Below are 23,303 nucleotides of genomic sequence, written 5' to 3'. Positions count from 1 at the left end.
AAAATCACTAGTTAGTAGATAGTCTTTAATTACAGATTTTTAGATTCAGTCCAGGGCTACATGAGTTCATGTCTGCATCCTGATGTACACAGAATGACAAAGCTGTTCTTCATTGGGGATCTAGCATCCTCATCTCCATGAACACAAATGACTAAAGACTTGACTCCAAATGCAGACATCTCTTGTCTCACACCAGAAGATTGTTTTTTTCGATGTCTTCATTATTTGCCCACTGTCAGGATGTGTAGCCACCTACACACCACACTGTTCTCAAATGATATGTTTTATTTATTTAATTTGCTTTACTAAATGTTTCTTTTAAAAACGAATAAGAAACAACAAAACAACAACCAAACGACTATTGCAAAGTTGTTTGTTTTTCCACTGTATATTTATCATAACCTCAGCTCCAGTACAAAAACTGGAATTGGGAAAAAAACCCCTCTGTATAACCTTGAATCTAGCAGACTGTCAGAAAAAGTGAATTCCACAGTAAAAAAAAATTAAAAAAAATCAGTGGAGTTGCTTCAGTGCATATTACACACTGAATTAAAGACGTCAGCCTCTACTCATTTTAGCGATGTGACAAAATTGTGTTTATAATACTTCAGCTTCAGAGCTGAGAGCCAACAACTCTTTTTAATTGGAATCCTCACCCTGTTTCCTCCTGTGCCCTTCACCTCTCTCAGACTGTGCTCCCTGCACAAAAAATATATGTAGATAATGTTTTTTTTTACCTTCTCTGCTGAAGTATTGAGTTACAATTTACATAACACTGAGCCATAAACTTGAGCATTAGCAGAGTGTGTTATTTCCAACAGAGTAGGAGACAGCTTGGACAATTGGGGTGAATTCATATATTTAGGCTGAAGTTGCCTAATGGATGGATGCACAGTATAAGTAGAAAGGTTTCAATCTTGCCCTGCCTTGCCTTGTTGGTATTAATTAAATTATGTATTTAGCCATTTCTTTAACGTGCACAAAAGTGTCTTCTTTCATGGAGACATTGTGAGGATTAGTGAGTTGCTGTGCCTGCAATAGAAAGCAAAAAGAGAAGAGTTATAGTGGTAGCCAGTTTATTCAAGCCTTGTTTTGGGTGTGTTTGGAATACCAGATCAATTCACCCGTGCTAGATATGGTCCTGCCTCACTTCTGTGGTGTTCCTATAGAAGTGGGTACCTGCCAGTGGCTCAGTCTACTCAACTGCACATTTTGAGTTGCATCCCCAAACAAACAGCATGCACAAGCCCACTGCCCCCCCTGCTTTCACCTAATTAAAGAATACAGAAGTCCCATGGGATGTTTTTCCCTCTGTAAGAGGTAGATGAATGTAGTGGTCTTCAGAACCTGGGGGACTTGTCCTGTCCCAGCCCAAGGGATGTGTGGATGTGATTCTGTGTGTGTGGTTCTGTGTCCCCAGACCCAGCCAGGAGCAGGGATTGTCCATGGGCACAGGCACTGCACACACATCCACGCTCATGAGTGCTGCACTCACAGTCCAGTGAGAGAATAATGCCTTAATGCAGGACCCACCCTGCTCAGCAAAGGGGGAATGGGAATTTTAACTGTTTTGATTGCTGTGTCTTTTCTGTTTTAGGGCCCTGCAGGACCCCCAGGAGACAAAGGATCACTGGTACAGTATGTCTTTCTAGCTATGCCCAAATTCTTTGGGAAGGAGAAAACCACAGTAATTATGTTTTCACCAGTCATTTCATAAGGGCACATGTAATTACTTTGGTTTTGCTCGAGGAATGGTCACAGGGTGACTGACCTCAAAGGGAACTTCTCCTGTGTATTACCAGGTACTTGTCTGCTATACTGAGTTATGAGAAAGAGCCATGGTCTGGTGAAAACTTTTCCTTATGTGTCAATAGTCCTACAAGAGAAATAATGAGTGACTTGTTTCCCACTTCATTCAAGAAATTATTTCAAGGCACATAATTCAGAGCACATTGCTTATAGCCAAGGCCTCAAAGGTTTAAAAGAAACTATTTTAAACATTTTCTTATTTAAATCTTCAGTATTCACCAAACACGCTTTAGTCCGTCAAAATTCAGTTTTTCAAGGATGCAATCCATTGGTGTGGCACAAAAAACTGTGCATCATGGTCTCAGTAGACATTGATTTGAATTTCCAGCACAACAGCCAGACCTAGCCAGTGTGATAGCCTGGAACTGAGGAGGTGGACCTTCTTTTCTCCTCCACTGTCCTGTGCTCAGTCATATTTTCTCCCTGATCAAAAACCTCCCTCCTGTAGAGAGTCATTATTATCTCTCCAATGAATGTATGGGAAACTTGACTTTAGTGATGCTCATGAAGTCCCTTGAGGCACAGAAATGACTGATACCAGTATAGTGCAATGTGATGTGTAATTATAGTTTTTCTTAAACTCTCTCATAGTTGTGTGAGTGCTAGTTAATTTTTCCACGAAGAACTATTAGGTGAAGGATTTCTTCTCTTCAGCTAAGAAACACCTCATAAATGCTACTCACATTACTGGGTTTGTCTGTTCTCTCTCTACCAGGGTCCCCGTGGTGTACCTGGTATCCCTGGACCACAGGGGCCTCCTGGTCAGGATGTAAGTAAAATAAAAGTGTAAGTGCTCAAGAAATTTGTCAGTGCTTGGATCTAATTTCCTTAAAAAATTTTGCTGATAATCAACTGCAGTCACTGAATGTTACTAGGATTGTCCAAGGGACATGATTTGCAGAAGTGGAGCTCTTAAAACTTAGGATGTCAAAGAGGAAAATAGCTGGAATAAGGAGGATTGCTTCAAGGAAAGTGAGGGACTTCACCATTGAACCATTTTGAAATGACACTGGAGAAGGAACTTTGCAGCACACACTGGGAAAAGATCCCACACTGGAAAGGGATGGTGGTTAGGCTGTCTAGGAAGTTCTTAGAATCCACTGAGATAAGTACCCTTTCTGTTAAAACAGGGCCACAGCTGTTAAGAAGTTCTGTGAGTTCATTTTGCTGCTGCTATTGTGCATGTTTGAGGACATTTTAACCTCTTGGTGCATTGTTCTCCTGCTGTCTCAGTGGTGAGTCATGGAACTAAGGAAGAGAGGAACGTGGCAGACTCCCAGCTGGAAAGCTGGCCCCTCTCTCTGCCTGGTTCCTCTTCAGTGCTGCATCAGAAAGAGAAGAATCTTTTTCCTCTGTGATGTGGAAACCAGTCCTCTGAAAAAGGCTCTGAAGATTTTGAAAGGCTTGATCTTTGGGTTTAAGGGAACACTGTGGGGAGGGGGAAATGACCTCCTGTAACTCTCCTTCTCAGTGCTGCTCCGTGATGCTGTCATATCTGAAATGGGTACCAGCTCTCACCAACTCCACAGCAAGCACTTTTCAACCCTAGTGTGGCTTTACTGACATCCATCAGGTGGCCCAAAGGGGGTACTTTCCTGTGGAAAGAAGGTCTTGTTTTCTTCCCGCCTACTTATTGCCCAGAGAAGCTGTGGATGCCCCATCCCTGGAAGTGTTCAAGGCCAGGCTGGAGGGGGCTCTGAGCAATCTGGGATAGTGGAAAGTGTCCCTGCCCATGGCACAGATTTGGAACTGGATGATCTTTATAGTCCTTTCCAACTCAAACCACTCAAAGATTCTATGACTCTATTCTTTGTCACAAGGCAAATGATGAAGCCAGGGTTTTCTTCCACAGCCCATGAATGGTGCCTCGTGTCCCTGAGCAGCCAGAGATTTGGGATTGATTGTGTCCTGCTGCCTGTCCCTAGGTCTCATCACCTTGCCTCAGATGTTTGAAATTTGAAATTAAGGTGTTTTGAACAGGAGATAGGATAGATGGGTTTATTAGGGCTATGCTATGTGAGGAGAGTGCCTGAGGCAGCTTTTTGGAATCTCTTTCTGGCTCTGCTCAGATCAGCTTTGGATGGTCAACTCTTGGAGATGCAGTACTAAGGTCCTTACATTTTTCTTTTCCCTGCAGAAAATTAATCCAAACACAGCCATTCCCCAGGCTACTTACGAAACACATTCTCTATTACACTCACTACTTTAATTGCAGTCAATATGTCCTTTAGAACCTTTCTGTATTGCCTGATCACTTGTTAAGCCATTCTATCTGTGTTTCAGGAGGTATAATTGGAGGTACAGGGCACATTCCAACATTTCTTGGTGTGTCAGCAGGGATAACCTATTTTGACAAGATCACGCATTTGCAGTTTCCTGATCTCTGTTTAACTAGCATAAGGAACTTTTTGTTCTGCTTCTGCACTCTTGTATGCCAATGCAATGTTCCTGTATCCTTTGAAACATGCCCATTTTTGTACTCTGCTGTGTTCAACAGGATATTATTGGATAGGAAAGCTCCAATTTGAATTGCTAATATGAATTTGCTGTGCAGCTCCCTAGCCATGCAGCATCAATTGCCTGAATGACTTGCCTCAGTGTCTTATACTTTGCTGTGGCCTTTGCAAATGTATTCCATGTTTTTTTGTGAGACTGAAAAATTCTTTTAAATCACATTTACATACATCAAGTTACTCTCTAAATTATTTTTCCAGTTGCAAACTCATCAGATGCTTGTGGAAGTGCCTGCTATCAGTGCATTCTCTGATATAGCAAATCAGATTTACAACTGCATTTGGGGAGGTAAAAGAGAGCTTTGGCCAGAATTCTCTCCCACTGGTGAATAAATTGGGTTTTTTACATGACTACATTCTAGATTTTTTTCTGTTCCCCTAAAGGCAATATGTCATTACTTTTTTGGGACAGCCCAAAGTCACCTTTTGAAATACCTGTTGGCTACTCAATCAAATACCAAGAGTTCTCAAGACGCTGTCTTGTATTAAAATTTAGGTTTTGAAAATATTTGCCTAGATTTACAGTACAACTGTGCTGCCTTGGCCTTGTTCTGTTCCTCTTAGCAAAAGCCTTGCTATTTGTTTGTCCTCTAGAGTTCATTATGTCCATAAATCCCTATGAATTATCTTTTTCTGTGACAAAGCTGGGACTTGTTGTCTTCTTCCATATATAAATTTTCTTGTCTTTAAATTTGCATTTTTGTTTCTGGTTAACAAAAGCTCCAATTCTTAAAGCCTTAAAGTGTGCTTTTTTTAGGTTTTTATTTCTCCAATAGTATGACTAATTTTTTCCATAACAGAACTACTACACTTTGTGCCTACTTTAAGGACCTTAGTCACTTAAAAAAATTACTTTCTCTTGCTTTTAGGGGAAAAAATCCAAATCACATTTCAATCTGGCAATAGTCATGTATCAAGCATTAAAATAGTGTAGCCTTAAGTACCTTCTGTCAGAGAAGTTGGCCAATCTCCTGGTCTGAGAGCAATAAAATGTATTTCTACATGTTGAATGATGTTATATGCAGTGCTGTATCCTCCAGCTGCTGCAGACCAGGCCCCTCCTGACTGGTTAGATTAGATACATAGAAGAAATTCTTAACTGTGCAGGTAGTGAAGCACTGGAGCAGAATGCCCAGAGAAGCTGTGGCTGTGGCTGCCCCATCCCTGGAGTGGGGCTTGGAGCAACCTGGTCCAGTGGAAAGTGTCCTGGCCCATGGCAGGGGCTTGGAATGAGAAGGACTTTAAGGTCCCTTCCTACCCAAACCATCCCATGATTCTATGAAAAGGTTTATTAGAAGATATGAAATGACAGGACAAACCATGGTGAGCAGGTGCAGGGCTCAGCCAAACAAATGCACCAGCCAGCTCTGGCTTACACACAACCACACCTTTTATTCCCTTTTTTGTCTACCCCCCTGTTTGTTTGTTACTGTCTCTCCCTGTGCACAGCTCCTCATGCATCTCCCCAGCTCTATCAGTCCCTCAGCCCTCCCAGTTCAGGGTCCCCCAGTTTACAATCTTACCACTTGCAAGGTCCAGGTTGATCTCCCAGAAAGTGCAGTCTGTGGTTTTTGATAACCTATCAGCTACTGTGAGTGACGAGATCTGCTTCATCTTAGGTCTGTGTCTTGGAAAATTTAGTTTCTGCTTTCCTCCTTTTCCCTTAATTTCCCAGTTGACAAGGTCCTGGATGAGGTAATCTTGCTGCAAACCTCCTCATATTTCCACATGCCTTGATCAATTAGTGTGAATGTCCAGGTTTGTTTCCCATCACTGCCATCCCTTTTTTGTTGGTCAGGTTTGTGTCCTTGACGTTCTAATTTATGACTTTTTACTTCTCTTCCTTTGTTGAATTCAAAAAGGTCCTTGACCAGGTAGTTTTAAAGGAGCAGACACTCTCTGGCCAGCCACCCTTACACTTAATGTTTTGGGAATCATCTTTTCTCCCCTAACTGTCTGCTAGGAGACAAAATGTTTCTGTTCAACACATCTATTTAGTGTCCTTAGATTAGGAGAGATATTCTCTTATCCTCCTATTAGCAGTGAGGGCACCTGTTTAATAGGATCTTTCTGTATTTTGATTATGATAATTTTAATTAACATAAACATTGAATTAATCACTTTTTGATTAAGTTAATTATTTATGGTAACTAAGTTCCAGCATTACTGAGAAGTTAATCTTCCCCGGCTTTTGCTTTCATAATTGCAAAACCTTTGTGGATGCATAAATTACTGCCAATGGATTTGCAAAGCAGAGTTTGCTATTCTGAGGTTGATTTCCCCATTCAGTTAGAAGGACAGTTCCAAGGAGCCTTTGTGTTTGTTTCAAAGTACTTACACCCCAAACCAGAGTACACTTATTAACCCCCCTATTGTCTCTTCATTGCTGCAATGTATAACTGATTTAAGGTATTGCATTTCAGTCTTGTAATAGAATTATCCCAATTTTCAGTCTTGTAATAGAACTATCCCACCATATGTCTGTGTGACTTACACACTTCCCTTATACACTTATATACATAAGACTTACAGACTTTCTTTATCTTTGAGCATTTTCACATGCATCACTTACCTGAGCATCATTTTCCCCATCATAGGATTTTGCCTGTTAACTGCACCACCATTTAATTTCTTCTTAGTTACTGAATCACAGAATATTCTGAATTGGAAGGGACCCACAAAGTTCACTGAGTCCAAGTCTGAAGTGAATGGGCTATGAGGGGATCAAACCCACAACCTTGGCATAATTAGCACCATTTGCCAACCAACTAAGCTAAATACTGTTTTTTAGCATTATCAGCAGCACAGTTTCCATCAGTTCCCATTTAAAGACCTTTCCTGTGTGTCAGATTTTGCAGACTGACACTGTGGACATTGTGCCTCACACCTCCTCATGGCTGACACCTTTTCCCTGTACTGGCATGCTGTACCACTCACTGGATGTTCTGCTTTGTGCCAGCTGTTCTTGGCTGCAAACTCCTGAAAGTGTTCAAGCTTTATGAGCTTCCCAACACTGGCTGTTATTTGGGTCTGTGCATTTTCCCACATCATGTTAGCAGCATTTCTTTTCATTGCCATGCAGGCTTTTGGTCAGACTAATTTCCTTTTTTCTGAATTTTCTGGCTTTCTCTTTTCCAGTTCCCTCCCCTATTAGCTTGTCAGATGCAGTTTTAATTTCCATGTCTTCATTCTAGAATTTTCATTCTGCTTTGTGCAATCTGAAACTGCATCAAGGGAGGTTTATGTTGGATATTAGGAAAAAGTTCTTCATCCACATATTAGCCAGACACTGGAACAGGATCCCCAGGCAAGTGGTCACAGCACCAAGACTGACAAAGTTCAAGGAGTGTTTGGACAATGCTCTCAGGCACTTGATGTGATTCTTGGGATTGTCCTGTGCAAGACGAGGAGCTGGAATTGATTTTTTGTGGGTCTCTTACAACCCAGGCTATTCTGTGATTCTATATTTGCAGCTTGTCCTTTTTTTTTGTCAGCCTTTTCTAACTCCAGGCCTCTACAGATCAGCAACATTTCCTCTGCTTTTGGCTCTGCTTCCATTGGTCTGTTCTCTAATAATGCACTGTGCTGAAGTGCCATCACCTACATCTGGTTTGTTCAGTTTGGCTCATAAAAGCATTCTTCAATGGGCATTCTCTTCTCTGTTTGCAGTCTTGTGCCTTTCAGTTGTTTGACTTTGACTTGGATTCAGGGGTTTTTTTCAGGTTTGTCAGCCACGGCACAGAGCTTAATCTCTTTTCCTGTCTCATTTCCACCCTTTTAGAGATGTCACCAGCTCCACATCATACAGTATGCAAGGAAATAGGTTCATCCCTTCTGTCTCAAGGCAATCTGATACCATGTGGACATGATAGCTATGCTTAATCCTTTCCAAGGATTTCCATTTTATTCACTCTCTTCTTGTGTGTCTTTTCACATAATTAAGAAGTCTTTTCCTATATTCTTTTTTTAAAAGATCTTTAAATACTCAAATTACACCACTAGTGCCATGTTCATATTTCAGATCCCAAAGCAGAAGGCTGTCAGCGAGCCCTATGGCATGTATTTATAGCTGTGCTACTAGTCAGCATGAAAGACATTTCTGAACTGTCTTTTCTATGTTGCTTTCTGATCCAGGATTATTCTCATGGCTTAAGTTTTTGTTTTGCATCACACTTTTTAAAGCAAGTGAGTCTTTCTGAACAAAGTAGGTCTGGGAATAAAAGATCTATGTAATTGTTATTTAGCCATCCCTCTTCCAATTTGCAGAAGTGGCTGAGAACCACAGTGGAGAGGATGCCAAAAGCATGACCTGACAGCCTCAGAAAGGGAAGGGACTTTGGGAACACACAGGCCTCTGGATTGACCTTGAAATTCTGTGGAAGAAGGAAAGCTATAAATGACTAAAATATTTACTTATATTTACTCAATTCCTCAGAAGAACATCTGGGGAGAATTGTGAGCTAAACATCTTCAGACATTATCTTCTCTTTGTTCTCACCAGTAGAAAGTTTAGTTCCTCAGGAAGAAAGAGTTCATCCATGAACTTCAGTACTACTTCAACTCCACTTTAGGTCCGCTTCAGTTTCTGTTTAATTTTCATCTCTTAGAAAGTCAAGGTAATTGAAGGGTTGTTGCTTACCCAGAAGCATTTAATGTGAATATAGAAAAAGATAATAAATATATTTTCCCATTTTTTTCTCTCCTCTAGCAAGACATACAGGATTTAAGTACTGAGACTCAAGGATGAAATTCAAGTTTGCCCTATAGCTAAAATTGTGGTGTATCATGATACACAGGTGCTCTTCAGTCATTAATCCCCATGTCTCCATCTGGTTATCTGTGTTAATAATACAATGAACTGATTGCCAGAATGGGCTAACCTGACACAAGGTGGCAGAAAGAACATCCAGTGCCCTTCCTGGCTAAGCATTTGACCAAATTTTAAAGGAACTTTCCATATGGAAATATTAGATAGGCTCAAAGAATATCTCCTGCTGAGCCTAGACTTATTGAAAGCCACTACTTGTACCTTGATCAGCATCCAAATGTTGGTGCAGCCCAGAAAACCAATCCAGTCCTGGGCTGTATAAAAACCAGTGTGGCCAGCAGGTCAAGGGAGGAGATTCTGCCCCTCTACTGTGCTCTGGTCAGACCCCACCTGCAGAGCTGTGTCCAGCTCAGGTCCCACAGCACAGGAAGGACATGGACCTCTTGGAGTGAGTCCAGAGGAGGCCACAAAGGCAATTGAAGGGATGGAGAACTCTATTACAAGGAGAGAATTGGGATTGTTCAGCCTGGAAAAGTGAAGGCTTCAGAGTGACCTATTTGTGGTCTTCCAGTACCTGAAGGGAGCCTTGAAGAAGGATGGAGAGGGACTTTTGACAAGGTGTGAGAACTGTAGGTAACCAAGACAGCCAAAATCCAGAGCTGAAGTGTAAAGAGTAGATTTATTCCACAATGGCAGAATGGGGACACATGCACTGCTGAATTTATTCCATCCTAACAGGGGCAGCATGTGCTCAGGGTAACCTCCAAGCTTCTTATCTCTCCTTCGCCCAGCAGGGAGGCCCCAGCCTATGACAAATGCCTTTGAAGTTTTTTACAGCATTCTGTTATCTTCTACAAATCCTTCACTTTTTAGGACAGACAGAAAACAATCCAAAGAAAACACAACACATGAAATTTTCCACACTAAATATCCCTAGTATCCTCCAGCTGCAAGGTCATCTTGAGTAAAAACAACTCTATTTTTCCCTCCTTATCAAATCTACTTTCAACCTTTTTCTCGCCACACAAGGAGAATGACAGTAAAAGGGGTAATGGCTTCCAACTGAAGAGAGTAGGTTTAAATTAAATCTATGGAAGCAGTTCTTTACTGTGAGGTTGGTGAAACACTGGCACAGGTTGCCCAGAAAAACTGTGGATGCCCCATCCCTGGAAGTGTTCAAGACCAGGTTGGATGGGGCTCTGAGCAACCTGGGATAGTGGAAGGTGTCCCTGCCCATGGCATGGGGATGAATTTAGGTGGTCTTGAAGATCCCTTCCAACCCAAACCATTTTATGATTCTATGAACATCCTGGGTGGCAAATCTGGAACCATCTCAGAGAAAAACCCATGCAGAACTTCTGCAGAATCAACAAAGCTGAACACAAATAAGATGCTTTTAGATGGTCAGTTGAAACTGTTTCTTTAGAAACAAAAATGATCAGGTAGGATAGTTTTTGTATGTGATAAATTTTGTATGCTCTTTAAGGTTCTCAGTATGAATAGAACATGCATTTGCTTGAGTGATGACACAGGGCGATGGACCAGGTGGATACAGGAATTCAGTAGGAAATGGTGTGGGAAAATGTCACCAAGTATCTAAAAACACCACTGCAAGGATCTTCACAATACAGATTTCTGTCACCATCTGAACAGTGACCAATTGTCTTGTTCAAAAGATTTGTTTTTCCAAGTGAGCATTACTTTATGCAAAGTTTTTACAAAAATCTCTAGACACGATTTTTGTTTTGTTTTTAGCAAACTTAATTCCTTGTTAATGATATGTAAGAGGTGCCCACTGAGGGATGGAAGTTGTCCCTTTTCCTAACCCTACCTTTTTGGACATAAAATTCTGAGAATACTGGTAATTTCTATGCCTTCATCTCATGAAAACTGATACTACTACACCTCAACAAACAAAAAAACCAACCAATCAACCAACCAGATTTTGCTTGTTTACAGGTGCCTTCAGAAATTTAAAGCTTCATCCTTCACACTAGTAAAGTTCATAGTGTTTCCTATGATCAGAAGACAAGCTAAAGCGATTCCAGTCTCTGTGTGACTCAAAAGAATTTAGCAAGGGCTTGAGAGAATATTCAAATTGCAGATATTTGGAGGAGTTCGTTGTTTGTCTCATGCAAGGAGCAGTGCTGCTCAGCAGCAGAAAGTAAAATGTGTGCTAGTCCAGATCAGTCAGCAAAGTGCAATAGCAGCCAGGGGCTTATCATACAATAATTTCACATTTTTTTTCTTTTTCTTGATCTATAGGGTGTACCTGGAAATCCAGGGGAAAGAGGACCTCCTGGAAAACCTGTATGTAACTTCACTTCTGTATTACATCTTCCTTTAAACTCAGTTTCCACCTGTACACCTTGCCTTAGAAGTGTACTTGTGTGCTTTTCCTCTTTTTCCCAGCAGAGCAGTAGGAAAAAGACTAAAACCCACTAAAGGATTAATGAAGGCTTTGGAATGATGTGAAAATAACTGAATATTCTGCATGTAGATAAAAATCAAAATTTTAAAGGCACTTCCTTAGCATCATTTTGCAGTATGCTCAGCAAGAGCTCATCTCAGGTGTGATGAAGATCATTGGGAGGGTAGGGTGGGAACTACAAGTTTGGCCCAGTGAGTCCTAGACAGGACAAAGGAAACCAGTGAGAATCCATGATCATGTTCAGGAAAAATTCTCATGCATTGATGCCTCTTAAAATTGCCTGAAATAATGAATTTCTCATTCCATAGGGTTCCCCACCCCTGCTCACTCCAGAGGACATAAATCTCCTAGTAAAGGTAATCAGCCTTTAATGAGAGTGGGAGTTTATCTCTCTGTTTGATTCAGACCTGACTGATGTTCTGTGATGGGAAAGTGTCTGAACTACAAGTGCAAAATGTGTCTTTAAACACTCTTTCAAAGCTCAAGACTTGCACATTTCCTACTTACACTGGTATTGGGACATGAGCTCACAGTGGAGATCAAAATCCCTTCCCCAGCAGTGAAATGACCTACAAAGTTCTCTATGAATCTTTGAGACTTTCTCAGCTCTTTTTGAAGCATGCATTCCCAAGGAGAAATAAACATTACCAAGTTGCATTATCTAAAACAGAAAATGGAAACCATTTTAATAAAATGCTGGATTTTTCACATACATCTTCAACAGTGACTGGAGTAATTTTGGGTAACTGTGGGTGCAAATTTAGTTTGCATTATTAATCTAAAAGGATGCAGGTAATTACCCCAGAAGTACCTGTTCTTCAAAAGTGATAATCTGTCTGACTTTACTCTCCATGTTGAGAATTTTCTGAGAAATTAGTCAGTCTTTGATAGATGTTGACTGAAAAATCTTTATAGATTTACATGGGCTGAGTTGTGAGTTTTTAAGCTGTCTTAAACCTGGCAAGAAATCTTTTCTTATTGGTTAAAGAAAACTAAAACATTTCCTTCTTTTACCAACCACATAAACCAAAAGACCCTTTTAAGATTGCTGTTGTGAAATTACTCTTCCCTTCAGAGCTATCTTTTTTTTGTGGAGCCCAGTATTGTTCTGGAGGTTTCACTGTAAGGTATTGTTTGGGATTTTTGGTCTGGACAAGAGCAAGAGACTCATTCTTGGGTACAAGATGTCACTTGGATGACATTTCATTTTTTTCTTTGCTTATATTATGGTTAAACAAGTTTGTGCATTTTTACTGCTTGGTATTTTTTCACTCCATGCTTGGTACAGAAAGCAGCACCTTGAAATCTCAGATTAAATTGGGGCTCTGCTGTTATGGGTGTTTCTCAAGCACTTACATTGTAAGTAGATAAATGTGCATGTAGGCACTGAGACTCAGAAAGACAATTTGCCCCCCAGTTTTGCAACAGATCATTGACAGCTGGGTGTTGTAGCAGGGGCTCCTGACTCTCAACTTTATGATATGTTTTGTATTATGCTCTTATGGGCAGGATTCCCTCCCCTTTTACTGAAGGGAGTCTGCCTTTGAAATGGAAATGTCATACACTTTCAATTTACTGAGGATACTTGGAATGTAAAGACTGCTGAGACCATGCTTCAAAGAGGTTTGGAAGGAGGGAGGTAGTGGTTCTCCCTGATAAAATTTGTCCAGGACACTGTGACATTCACTTGGTCCTCACAAACTCCATTGGATGAGTTGTCCTTAGCCAAGCTGGCTGCTAAATAATTTCCCCTGCAAAACTCTTTTTGATTTTGTGTTGCACCTGATTTTTCCCTGGAAACCTGCCCTCTAAGCAGTAGCACAGATCTTTCAGGACTGGAGCAGACACAGGCTTCTAGTGGTCTTGCAGATTGAAAGCAATGTTTTTCTTGATAGTCTTGCTAGTCTCCCTGATATCCCCATCAGGAAGAGCTTTTCCTTGGTTTCCTGATCCTGGATGACCAATTAGGACCTAGAACTGATAGGAAACTTCCCATGGAAGTATGTGTGAGCTTAGCTGCTGAATCTCACTCTGCTTCATGCTGCCCTCATTGTGGTTCTTTAAGGCAAACTCACCCCAATACTGAGGTAAAACAGCAAAAGTTTAAGAATTATACCAGCACCACAGTGCTGCATTCATAGTGTGTGTCCATAGGGCCTGCTAAGTGCCTGCAGCCTATTGCTGATGTGTTTTTCCATGTTCTCTCCCAGGATGTGTGCAGTGAGTGCCCTCCTGGCCCGCCAGGACTGCCAGGCATCCCAGGTTTCAAAGGGGATAAAGGTCTCCGAGGACCGCCAGGTAGAGATGGCCAGGATGGGAAAACGGTAAGAGAGCTGAGGGAGTGAGCATGCCTTGGATCTGCTGTGACCTTGTTTTTCTATTAATATGGTCTATGGTTTCTTATAAGATGGTTAATTTTTTTTAATTATTTTTTTTTCACCAACAACCTACTGAATCTTTTTTAGAGGCCCATGGAGTCAAAGAACTAAACTAGTGTTTACCTCTACCTCTTGTGCATTGCAGGGGATTGCTGGTCCCAGAGGTCCTCCAGGCCCACCTGGGCTCGATGGCCCAAAGGTTGGTTGGTTTTCTTCAGCTGTCTAATGGAAATTTATTTGTCACTAGTCACAAATTAGTCACCCTAATTATTTTGGAAACATGTTACCCAAAGAAACTATGAACACCCCAGCTCTGGAAAAGTTAAAGGCTAAGGCTAAGGATGGGGTTTTGAACAGCTTGGTTTAGTGGAAGGTGTCCCTGCTCATGGCATGAAGGATTGTTTCACTTCAGTAGTGTCTTCTGTCATCCCTTTGTTCACACACAGGCAGGCAGACACGTCTAAAGCACCTGATTCTTGATGCTGAATTTCATTACATTGATGGATAGACTTGAGAGTAAGTTTCAATTTAAATTAGGTGAGAAGGAAATTAAAGCCTCAGCAGTAGCCACCATGCCTGTTTCTCTCCTTTTTGAATCTTACGTGCTGGAACCACCTAAATTAAGGCTGCAATGGGCTGCTGGGCTCCAAACACACCATCTGCCCTGGTGGTCTTACCCAAAAACTCCAAATATTTCCTGAAACATGTTACAGGGAAAAGTTCTTGTTTTAGCTATATTTAGCTATATTTAGAAGCTTCTGCTTTGTGGTCTAGGACATAGGTCAACATAAAACTTACCTTGTTTGAAGTATTCCAATAATATCACATTTCAAACATTTCCCATAAAGAGAGCTGTCACCAGTCTGCTCATGATGCTAGTGCCTGTCCACAATTAAAACCTTTACAATTGATGTGAAATAAATCAAAACAAATCAGTGGAGGGAGAGATAAGATGATTTAATGGCCAACGTTTCCTCCACACATCCTTTCACTACTGACTTACTGTCTAAAATAGCTCCTGCTCTTTTAACATCTTTGTATTTGCACTTGTTAGAGTGCAGGACAAGCTAATAGAGCTTCATTAATTAATTTCATATCTTGAAATTAAAAGTATGGTGGGAAGAGCAGCACAATCTCAAAAGTAAACATAGAGCTGGTCAAAATGAAAGTATGTTCTAAGATAAAATTTACAAGAGAATTAATGACCCATAAAGCCAATAACTGGCAGAAATGCCAAGCAATTTGAGATATACCACATCTGCTGCTTTCTTATATGTCATGAGAAAGCAGAGATTTAGGCAGCAAGAATGGATAGTTAGGTGAAATACCAGGATAAATTTCAAACTGTACATGTGCATAAAGTCAAATCAAGTAACTGATAAGTAGTCTACCTTGAATTCAATAAAAAGAGTTCTCAAGAAAAAAATATTGTAAGACCCCTGGGAAGGAGCAAACACAGTCTTTGTGACTCTTTTCTACATATCTTTGGAGGATCTTTGCAGTGGAAGACCCAAATTGCTCTGCACTTTTGAGTCTGTGGTGTGGTCCTTACCAACACCAACACCATCCAAGCTATTAGGTCCTGCTCTGAAAGAAAAGCAGTAAAACTGCAGATCTTTGCTCATGAGCAGCTTGATTCCTTCTGGCCATATGAATTAAAGCTCTTTTATTAATAAATAGCAACCCTCTTTCTCCCCCTTGTCTCCTAGCTCTCATGTAGTAAGCCAGTGTATTATTTCCATGGCCAGCAATTCATTATTGCTCTGTGCATTGCTCACACCTTGTTCACCATTACCTCAGCAATTTTCACTGTCTTGTCTCACTGTAAGCACTGATAATGCAGACATGCACACGTGAGTTTGTTGTCTCTGTCCTGTGTCCCTAGAACAGAGAAAGAGGGGAGCACTTCCTGGGTATGAATTTTCTGGCTGCACCTTAGAAATGCTGGTTTTATTGCTGTTATCCCTGAAGGGTGTGGGCATCTTTGTTGGGCCAGATGATTCTTTATGTAGATGTGATTTAGTGAAGTGCCTAACAGCCTGCCTGGTCTTTAAGGATGTGTAATTCCTCTTTATGCCTATGATAATAAAACATTAAAAACCAGCTATGCTGGGTCCACTCAAAGGCCATTTTCCACATATATTCCTGGCTCCAGCACTGGTAGTGAAAGTCTAGAGAAAAATTTAAGAGGGGACAAGGAGGGCTCAGCCCTGATTCTTGAGTTTTATTCTTGAATGTCCAAGTGCTTTATGAGAGAGGTCAAAAAGCTGTCACAACACTGAATCTCATTGACTTTCAATGGCTGTTTTTTTATTACCAGGGTGCTAAAGGAGACCGTGGTATGACTGGGGAAGTAGGAGAAAAAGGTGAACAGGTAAAAACAGAGTGTGCTTTTCAGCAGTGCTGTCACTGTGATTGTTCCTTCATCACTAACTCCTATGATGCCTGTGAAAGAGGCATGCCTTCTCAGAGGCAGAGCAGGAAGATGGGAGCTCTTCATCACTGACAAACCACAAATAGGCTCTGCCAAAGACTGGTACCATAGCAATTCTCCACAGACTTCCATCCTCATCTCCAATAAAAACCTCCCAGTATCATCTGTTTCCTCACCTCTGGACTGAGCACATTAAATTCTCTACATTACCTAGCCCTTACTCATTTCCTTGGATAATCCCTAGATGATTTCCAGGAGTTCAGGTGTCTTTGTGTTGAAAAGGACAGTGTGTCTATTTGTCTTAGATGATGAATGTAAGGAGCACCTCTTTTAGGAGGGACTGAGATGCTACAGAAAAGATGAGAATGGTTTAAATTAGAGTAAACTTTCATAGTTAATTTTGCCAAGGGCTGAGTCACTGGTTTAAGGTGCAAATCAGCATCTCTTCAATGACTTTTTTAGGACATTTTAAACAAGGCTTAGTTTTCCAACTGACCTTCTGTCTTGTGCAATTCCACAATATCTGCTCTCATCCTCTATTAGCATAGACTAAAATATACATGGGAAGACGTACATCTGAAATTTAACCATGTTATATCTGAAATGCACACTTTGAAAACCAAGGTTTCACTTTAAAAAGCCCCCTACAACCAGCTCTCTGTAACTGACTCATTTTGGTGTTACCTCACAATAATCACCAGTTAACTTTTATACAAATAGATATGTGATTAATGCATAAAGAAAGTCTCTGTTTTCATTCTGCAGGGTCACCCTGGAATGCCTGGCTTCTCAGGGGCTCCTGGAAACCCTGGTCCACCTGTAAGTTCCTCTGCTGCAAAGATGCTCCTACAGTTTCTTGCTAATAAAGGGTGTTGCAAGCTCCATGTGGTGGAAAGGACCATTCCCATCTGTCTGTGCATTGAATTTGCATTTTCCAGTGGGTTCTTAATGATCCCCTGAGTGTGATAGAGTTCCCTACTCACGGTAATAGCTATTAAATACATTGGCCACTTTCCACTGATTGCTTCAACTCATTCTGTAAATTGTTGCTAAGCTTCAGTTGCTCTCTTTATACAACACAAAGCTGATGATGAAAACTCTTCCATAGGGACTATTTAGTACATGTATAGGTGCTTTCCTGTAAGTGGAATATTATTAGTCTAGAACTAGCAGATCTAAGAGCATTTTAGTTCTCAATTTTATGCAGTAGTATGAGACTGGACTTTCTCAAATTTTCATGTTGTGTGAGTTACTTTTGAATTAAAAGGCCTTTTACACATCCCTCTCCATCAGAGTCCTTCTCATTCTTAATTCTGCTCTGTCCATGAATAAAAGTATGCTTCTTTATATTTATAAAGGGGTGATAGTGCAGAATCAGGGCTGAAATCACTTGGCTCTCTTGCTGGTGATATCTCTGCTTTACTCCCTTCAAGTTTGGAGATTTTTTTCTGAGTCAAGGACTTTTCTTTCCAAACCACCTTTCATTGCCCAGAGTCATCACTGCTCGTATTGCTGCTTACAGTGCAGTTTGGCTCTGCTGTGCTGAGGGTATTCCACCTTCATCTTTCTGGGGATCAGCACAGTCTGAATTCACATTGCACTGTCTAAATGACAGGACATACCAGAAAAGGGGGGTTAGATTAAAATTCCATATTCAGATGGTAGCAGTGCCTAAAGAATGCTGGATGCTTTGCTGCTGAGGCAACACACAGACTTGCTTTGTGGCATTTGAGGTCCCATGAGCATTATTTTAGGAGCAGTTAATAATAGACACATTTGCTTTGTCTCTATTAACCTAATACTGCTACAACTACAGAGCTGTACCAGTGGGATTAAAACACTTAAAATTGTCCTATGAGACCTCCTGAACAGACTCACAAACAAAGGAAAAGTGCAAAGTAAAACTGAGCCTGTCAAAACAGAGCAAAATGTGATGTCCCTTAGATAATTTTGTTCTTCAGCTTTTGCTGACTTTTCCCTCTGTCTACATTGACTCATGGCTCCAGGAGTTTGCCTGCCACAGAGTGTGCTTCATAATTTCTGTTCTCCCATAACTGCTGTTCTTCAGTAAGTCATTTTTGTCGTGATTGGCTTTTTCCTAATTGTCCCCTATTTTCAGAAGGAAGATCCAAGATCAAACTCAAATATCTGACTATTTCTGGCTTTGGAGGCTGATTGAGTGCAGAGGTTGGCACAGCTTTTCAGTAATGAATGAAGAAATGGAATGAATGTTGAGCTGAATGATTAAATAAAGCTCCAGAGTTGCCAGCTATGGTAGGGAATGTGTTGACAAATATATAAAATACATTAATCATTCATGTTGTTTCTGCTTGATTTTTTTTAGGGATCAGATGGGGCACCAGGACCAATAGGACCAGCAGGAAACCCAGGAGACGTGGTAAGCTCCAAACTCTGTGCTTGACTGCTGGCTTCACCTAGGTTTGGGTTTGTGAAGTAAAGCTCAGCTGGCATCCATGTAATGTCCTTTGAAAACTCCCCTAAAAAATCAGCCTGCAATGCAACCTCCACAAATAACCACAGGTTACTGTTCTGGCACTTCTTTTACTCAACAAATGGAATTCCAAGTTAGCCAAAGGATAGTCCAGCCCATGGGACCTCTATGGAGATTTTTGTATCTTTTATCTCTCTGTTCTTGCTATTAACATCTCAGCCTCCAGAACAGGATTTCTAAATCTGTTTGGATGATTCATGACCTAAGGCTAATATCTGAACTCTGTGTGGGGATTATCAAAACATAGCCAGCAACCTGTTGAAGGATGTCACAGCAAAGACTGCTGAGATGCTGGAGTCTGGCACTATTTCCTGGCACCATCAAAAATACCAGTACAGGTATAACCTTGGAGGAGCCCATGAAGAGTTTTGGCATTGCTGTTTCATTTTAAGGGTTTCAGATGCTACCTTATGGTAAATGCATCAGAGCACTCTGGGAGAGACTGGTAATCTGATTGATGCTAACTTCAGTTTGAAAAGTTAAAAATGAACCTTCCCTGAAGAATACCTGCTGTTGAGTTGGAAGAATTTAAAACTGTGTAATTCCATAATGAATTTCTAGTGCAAGGTTTCCTAAGGGACCAGGTGCCTTTTGCAGAGCCATTTCACAGCCTGAACTTTATCATAAGTAAACAGTGATGGTCCTTCTGATAGCTTTTATGAAATCAGTGAGCATTGTCAGAGAGGCCAGAGACAAGATGGACAGGCCATCTGAAATTCCTTTTCAAATGGATGATAAGACTATGACACTGTGAAAGACTTGGAATGATATTGTCCAGTCCTGTGGGGTAAGGGGGTTTCTTGGGATGGTCAGCAAGGCACTTCTGGTAACTACTCATTTAAAAGGTATGAAATACACATCTGCTTCTTGGCAGGACACCTCATATAGGAAGTTAAGGATGAAATATTAAATATAGTTAAGCTTCAGAAAAAAACAGATTACCAATGATTTCAGTGGTTTTTCAATTTGTAAGAACTCATAGATAATAGTGATTTTTTAATGTGAAAAGAGAGTCATCTATTCTAAACTAGAAGGTGTTCAAGAAAACCTCATAGACTGCGTGACATGGGCTACAAGACTGATAGCATTGAAAACACATAATCACAGAAGATTATATGCAGGTGCTTTATTGAAGAGCTCTGGGAATCAGGGATGCAGACCCAAATTTGACATGGATCCAAGATGAACATGTCTCTATACCCTTTTCGTTTTATAACTATGTATTAATTGTTAAACCCATATTGTTCTACTGTATACATTGATCTTATCCAAACATGAATTCTTGTCATTTTCATTAGCCCCCCCCAAATATTCTTTCTTATGATTCTTGTTATGATTACATCATGTCTCATGATTCTTTTTACGATTAAACAATAATCATATTCAATTACCAAACAATCGTTACATTTAACAATCATATCATTTATCATATGATGATTATGCAGGTATAGCTTCACCTGATCTAGAAAAAACAAAGCTCAATATTTGTTCCCAGGGCCAAGTTCTCTTTCCCAGGCCTACCAGACCCAATCTTCCTTTCCACCCCCCTGAATCTATTGTATGCAGTTCCTTTGATTTTTAGAAACATTTTAACCCTATGCTATCAAGACCATCTTCTCAGAATTGTCCCCTGTCAGACTCTACATGTGATAAATCTTCATCTGATAGAAGCCTCCAAGGAGCTTTCCTGACCCTCAGTGTTTTTACTTTCTTTCCAGGGCAAAGATGGTCCCCCAGGTCCACAGGGCCCACCAGGGCTGCCTGGACTTCCAGTGAGTGTGATTAACCTCCTTCTAATTCAGTACATTAAATTATTCCTGCACACATAGGTATGTAAAACAAAGAGGTGATGCTTCTGAGGTGCTTTGAGAGCCATGTATGCTCATGCAGGTCTGTCATGCTCGTGCAATGTCCTTGTTTTAGGACAGTGTGGATGCTGTATTTGATCACTTTAAAGCAAAGTGTTAATTGCCATGAAAATCAGGACTTTTCCTTGCCTGTCTTCTCACTGGAAGAAATACTTTTATACAGAGCACAAAAATCAACTTATAACTCCAGTGTAAGGGCAAAAGGATTCAGAGACTAGGACACTGACTTTATCTGAATCCACAGTCAAAATGATTCCTTTGCATTGACTCAGGTTCAAGTGCACCTTGGGCATAGACTCCTCTCTTCTGGAAAATTTAACAGTATGACATTTTGGGAGTTTTTTAATCTGTCATAAGGATAGAGCCAGAGATAATTCTACTGTCAAGTAGCCTACCTGAATAAAGATAATGGCATTATAATGATTTATAACAGTTGGTTTTAGAATCCTTATTTAAGATTGTTGGAGTGCTCGCCTTGCTGGAAAGGGCAATATTGCCGTATTGGAAAGGGAAGGAGGTTATGCTGTTACAAGGGTGTGGCAGAGAGAGATTATGACTGAGCTGTAGAAGTAGAGAGGGCTTGGAGATTTAGGCAAACATGAGCATGTCATGATAAGCAGAGTTTTCACACTGACAGAACCCCCACCAATCTTCCTTATCAATTCCTTTTACCCTGTTTTGTATTTCATTTAACAGGGCATTGCTGGGAATGATGGCAAAGATGGCAAACCAGGATCTCTGGGGGAGCCGGTAATGTGATTTAAAACTGTTTGGCTCAGGCAATCAGAAGCTGCATCCAGTTGTTGTTTTGTGGAGCTGCCTATCTATGGTCTCCTTAGGGGGAACAAGGAACCTGTTTGCACATCTGTTTTAACAGCAGAAGGACTGTATTGTCTTGAGTGATTTACAGGCATGATACATGAGCAATCTTGAAAAGAAACTGGGTTCTTTTACTTTTACAACTACCATAAATACACTAAAACTTCGTGACTCCACTTTTACAGCTGTCTTAAACACTGCAGAGAAAGCAGGTTGTCTTGTAACATTAAACCTAGCAATCCATCCTTTTTATAGAAGTTTATGGGGCATAAAAAGTTTAGAGGAGGAGTCTTTAAACAAGCTTTTTTTCTGGATTGCTTTGAGACAGTTCTGTTGCCCAGAATTAGAGAGTTTATATTTGATTTTCTCTGATTAGTCTATACTTGCATCGGCTGAGGGAAAAAAGCTGAGCCACGAAGTTGTCAGCTAAAAGGCAATGTTAGTAAATTTGGCAATGAATGTTACTTCTAGAAACTGTGTGTGTTACATGAAGAATGTGCTTCAAGTATCAGGTATTGCCAGCCTCTTTCTGTGACTTGTCAAATGGGACTTAGTGGTTCTGGGAACAGCCAAGTTCCCAGGCATTAGGACAACTGCTAAGTAGAGGAGTGCTTGTCACAGAAGCTGCAGATAGTTTGTGTTTGCACCAAACCACACCATTTCTATGTGCAGATGCTGGTTTTGCATGTGCTGCTTAGGTATTGGTGCAGCTCTGACACTGCAAATGTGAACCAGTCCAGAGCTGTAAAGTGCCTCAGGATCTCAGAGTGCAGGTGGCAGTGCAGGTCGAGGTGTGTTTGGGAATGCGTGTCACTGCTTGCAAACTCAAACTCTACTGGACAAACCCTGGGCACTCACAGTTCTCAGTGATGTTATGTCTAAGGGAGAGGAATGGGAAGTTTTCAACGGCAGTGAGATGGACCTAGGGCTCTCTCTAACATGAGCATTATTGTTTCCCACAGGGAAAGCCTGGAGAACAAGGGCTCCCAGGCCGAGAAGGTGCCAGAGGATTGCCGGTGGGTGCTGCTCTGAAGGGTTCCACCCACTCAACCCTCTGTACTGTAGTGAGGGAGCAGTTCTTGGGCAAATGGGGTTCTTCATGATTCTTCAAACATATAACCAGCTGTGGCATTGTGACTAAATAAAATACATAAACAGGCAACAAAAATAGAACACAGACATTTCTGAATCTTTCACAAGTGGAGAAGAGTAAATGTCTTATCTAGAAATTAAAGCATGTAATCTCATGACACCCCTCCACCAGAAGTCACACCTGTAGCCCTTGTGTTCTGTTACATGTCCTGTGAAAGAGTGGGGACAGTAAAGTTTAGGGTTAAATAATATAGTGGCTGATAAACAGACCACAGGCTTCATTTTACAGCTTAAGGAGCTATGGAAAGCTTTTCCTGTGATGTGGTCCTGCCTAATTATTCCCTGGGACACAGCTGCTCCATGCTGACCAGACTCTAGTAACTTTTGGCAAAACTGGAAAAGTTATTAAATAAACATTCAAGCTAGAGTTTTCTTAGTGTTTCTTGCATCAGGGTGATGGATAATTATTGATTTCATTCCCTTGTGTAGGGTTTCAAAGGACAGAGAGGAGATACAGGTCCCCCGGGTCCCCGGGTAAGTAACAGCTACCTCATGCACAATCCTTTGGAGAAAGATTTTGGGAATTGAAGTTGCCCTTCTGAGGTAGTAGGTAAAAATGATGACGGTGTTTCATGTGGCTGTTTTCAGCTATGGGTCACATCTGTGGCACAAAAATGAC

General features: G+C 40.9%; 1 protein-coding gene across 2 annotated transcripts in view; it reads left to right on the top strand.

The window, feature by feature from the left end:
- COL22A1 (collagen type XXII alpha 1 chain) overlaps positions 1–23,303 on the top strand; it is a 224,601-nt gene that overhangs the window by 180,778 nt on the left and 20,520 nt on the right. For both annotated transcript variants that reach the window (XM_088179716.1, XM_088179721.1), the window contains exons 42-54: positions 1,598–1,633; positions 2,525–2,578; positions 11,356–11,400; positions 11,830–11,877; positions 13,732–13,845; positions 14,045–14,098; positions 16,220–16,273; positions 17,099–17,152; positions 18,678–18,731; positions 20,564–20,617; positions 21,410–21,463; positions 22,495–22,548; positions 23,114–23,158. In XM_088179716.1, the coding sequence (XP_088035842.1) occupies positions 1,598–1,633; positions 2,525–2,578; positions 11,356–11,400; positions 11,830–11,877; positions 13,732–13,845; positions 14,045–14,098; positions 16,220–16,273; positions 17,099–17,152; positions 18,678–18,731; positions 20,564–20,617; positions 21,410–21,463; positions 22,495–22,548; positions 23,114–23,158 (720 nt within the window). The remainder of the gene's footprint in view (positions 1–1,597; positions 1,634–2,524; positions 2,579–11,355; positions 11,401–11,829; positions 11,878–13,731; positions 13,846–14,044; positions 14,099–16,219; positions 16,274–17,098; positions 17,153–18,677; positions 18,732–20,563; positions 20,618–21,409; positions 21,464–22,494; positions 22,549–23,113; positions 23,159–23,303) is intronic.

Source organism: Sturnus vulgaris, chromosome 1 (assembly GCF_052056855.1).
Source record: "Sturnus vulgaris isolate bStuVul1 chromosome 1, bStuVul1.hap1, whole genome shotgun sequence".
NCBI classification, from domain to species: domain Eukaryota; kingdom Metazoa; phylum Chordata; class Aves; order Passeriformes; family Sturnidae; genus Sturnus; species Sturnus vulgaris.
This window is presented reverse-complemented; position numbering and strand designations above follow the sequence as displayed.